The 2,276-nt window shown below is 40.7% G+C and overlaps 1 protein-coding gene across 1 annotated transcript in view; it reads left to right on the forward strand.

The window, feature by feature from the left end:
• Positions 1-2,276, forward strand: part of LOC104819996 (probable LRR receptor-like serine/threonine-protein kinase At2g23950) — a 5,223-nt gene that overhangs the window by 1,946 nt on the left and 1,001 nt on the right. Inside the window, exons 2-10 of the mRNA XM_010550340.2 lie at positions 132-264; positions 381-452; positions 662-805; positions 911-982; positions 1,096-1,155; positions 1,243-1,343; positions 1,449-1,577; positions 1,665-2,009; positions 2,093-2,269. Coding sequence (XP_010548642.1) covers positions 132-264; positions 381-452; positions 662-805; positions 911-982; positions 1,096-1,155; positions 1,243-1,343; positions 1,449-1,577; positions 1,665-2,009; positions 2,093-2,269 — 1,233 coding nt within the window. The remainder of the gene's footprint in view (positions 1-131; positions 265-380; positions 453-661; positions 806-910; positions 983-1,095; positions 1,156-1,242; positions 1,344-1,448; positions 1,578-1,664; positions 2,010-2,092; positions 2,270-2,276) is intronic.

Raw genomic sequence — 2,276 nt, forward strand, 5'->3', positions numbered from 1 at the left:
ATATATATATATATATATATATATATATATATATATATATGTATTGATTTTTTGAACGATTATAAAATATGGGTTTTGCGAAATTTGATGTCTTTCGACGTGTCTTTTTTTTTGGGACGTTTAAATGACAGTGGAGGCGCTGATAAATATAAAGAACGCTTTGCACGATCCTCATGGGGCTTTGAGCAACTGGGATGAGTTTTCTGTCGATCCTTGCAGCTGGGCGATGATCACTTGTTCTTCCGACAACCTCGTCGTCGGCCTGTGAGCCTATTTATTTGTTTATAAAGAATACTATGAATTCTGTTTTTTTTTTCTGGAGCTCCGAGGAAAGAAATCGAACAGTTCATTAATGGCGACAAAATCTTCTCCAATGGCAGAGGAGCTCCGAGCCAGTCTCTTTCGGGAACTTTATCTGGGTCTATCGGAAATCTCACTAATCTCCGACAAGTGTAAGATAACGACATCTCCCTTTTGTTTGTTTTTTAATCTCATTTGATTTTTTGCTCTTGTTTTTTTCTCAAATCTCAATTCGATTTTGTCATTTTTTTTACTCTTGTAATTTGAATTTTTACCACACCCATGTTTCTGGATTTCCTTCTCAGTTAATTAGTGATGGGTTTTTATTTGAAACTTTCTTCTGTGATTGTGGATTTTGAAGGTTATTGCAAAACAATAACATCTCCGGTAAAATCCCACCGGAGCTTGGGTTTCTGCCCAAATTACAGACATTGGATCTCTCCAATAACCGGTTCTCCGGCGAAATTCCCGGTTCAGCTGGTCAGCTAAGTAGTCTTCAGTATCTGTGAGTTGTTCATCATGATCTCATACAATGAATGACGTTTCTTTCTCAGTTTCATCGTCTTTACCTCGTACAAATCTGTTCTTCTGTAATGATAAACAAATGTAGGAGACTGAACAACAACTCATTGTCTGGGCCCTTCCCTGCTTCTCTGTCTCAAATTCCTCACCTTTCATTCCTGTGAGTGTTGTTTATGTTCCTTTTTATCTTTCTCTGTTTTTCACAATTATTCTGCAATTCTTGCTCATGAGTTGAGTAATGGGTGTTTGCGTTTTTGATCTGTTTTAACTCAGGGACTTATCCTATAACAACCTCACTGGCCCTGTCCCGAAATTCCCTGCCAGGACATTCAAGTATGTCTCATTGCCTTCAGCTTTGTTCATATGGACACACTTCTTTGATCTCTCTTGGTTCTTGATTCAGATTTCTGTTGAATGCAGTGTTGCAGGGAACTTGTTGATATGTAGAAGCAACCCACCTGAACTATGCTCAGGATCAGTGAACGCAAGTCCTCTCTTTGATTCATCAAGCTCATCATCTGGTAAAAAAAGAATAAGCTCATTCTGCCTATCTTTATCTAACTTAGAATGTAATGTTGCTGCTGCTTCATTTAACTATTTGGTTATATGGTTTTATGTAAATATAGGACGCCGGTCCAACAGATTGGCAATTGCCCTCGGTGTAAGCCTTGGTTTTGCTGTTCTAGCAATCCTAGCTATCGGGTTCCTTTGGTACCAAAAGAAACAGAGACGGCTACTGATCCTTCGCATAAGCGGTTTGTCCAGTAAAGGCTTTTGCTTTATGTAATCTGATCGAGAAAGACGTGTCTTAGAGACTGTATATGCTTAATTCTTTTTGGCAGACAAACAAGAGGAAGGGCTGCTAAGCCTTGGAAATCTCAGAGCCTTCACATTCAGAGAACTCCAAATAGCTACAGACGGTTTCAGCTCCAAGAATATCCTCGGTGCTGGAGGGTTCGGTGATGTTTACAAGGGAAAGCTCGGAGATGGAACTATGGTGGCAGTGAAACGTTTAAAAGATGTGAACGGAGCATCTGGGGATTCACAGTTTCGTACCGAGCTGGAGATGATCAGCTTGGCTGTTCATAGGAATTTGCTTCGGTTGATTGGCTATTGTGCTATTTCTGGTGAAAGGCTTCTTGTCTATCCTTACATGCCCAATGGCAGTGTCGCCTCTAGGCTTAAAGGTGGGTTTGTTTCACTGGAATTTTCGTAGGATTTTCATCGGAAGCTGACTTCATTTCATCGGGAATTTCTTTTTTTCTGACAGCTAAGCCGGCATTGGACTGGAACACGAGGAAGAGGGTAGCGATCGGTTCTGCAAGAGGATTGCTGTATCTGCACGAGCAATGTGATCCCAAGATCATCCATAGAGACGTTAAGGCAGCGAATATTCTACTAGACGAGTATTTCGAAGCTGTTGTCGGGGACTTTGGTCTGGCCAAGCTGCTGAA

The sequence above is a fragment of the Tarenaya hassleriana genome, unplaced genomic scaffold (genome assembly GCF_000463585.1).
Source record: "Tarenaya hassleriana unplaced genomic scaffold, ASM46358v1 Cleome3, whole genome shotgun sequence".
NCBI lineage: Eukaryota > Viridiplantae > Streptophyta > Magnoliopsida > Brassicales > Cleomaceae > Tarenaya > Tarenaya hassleriana.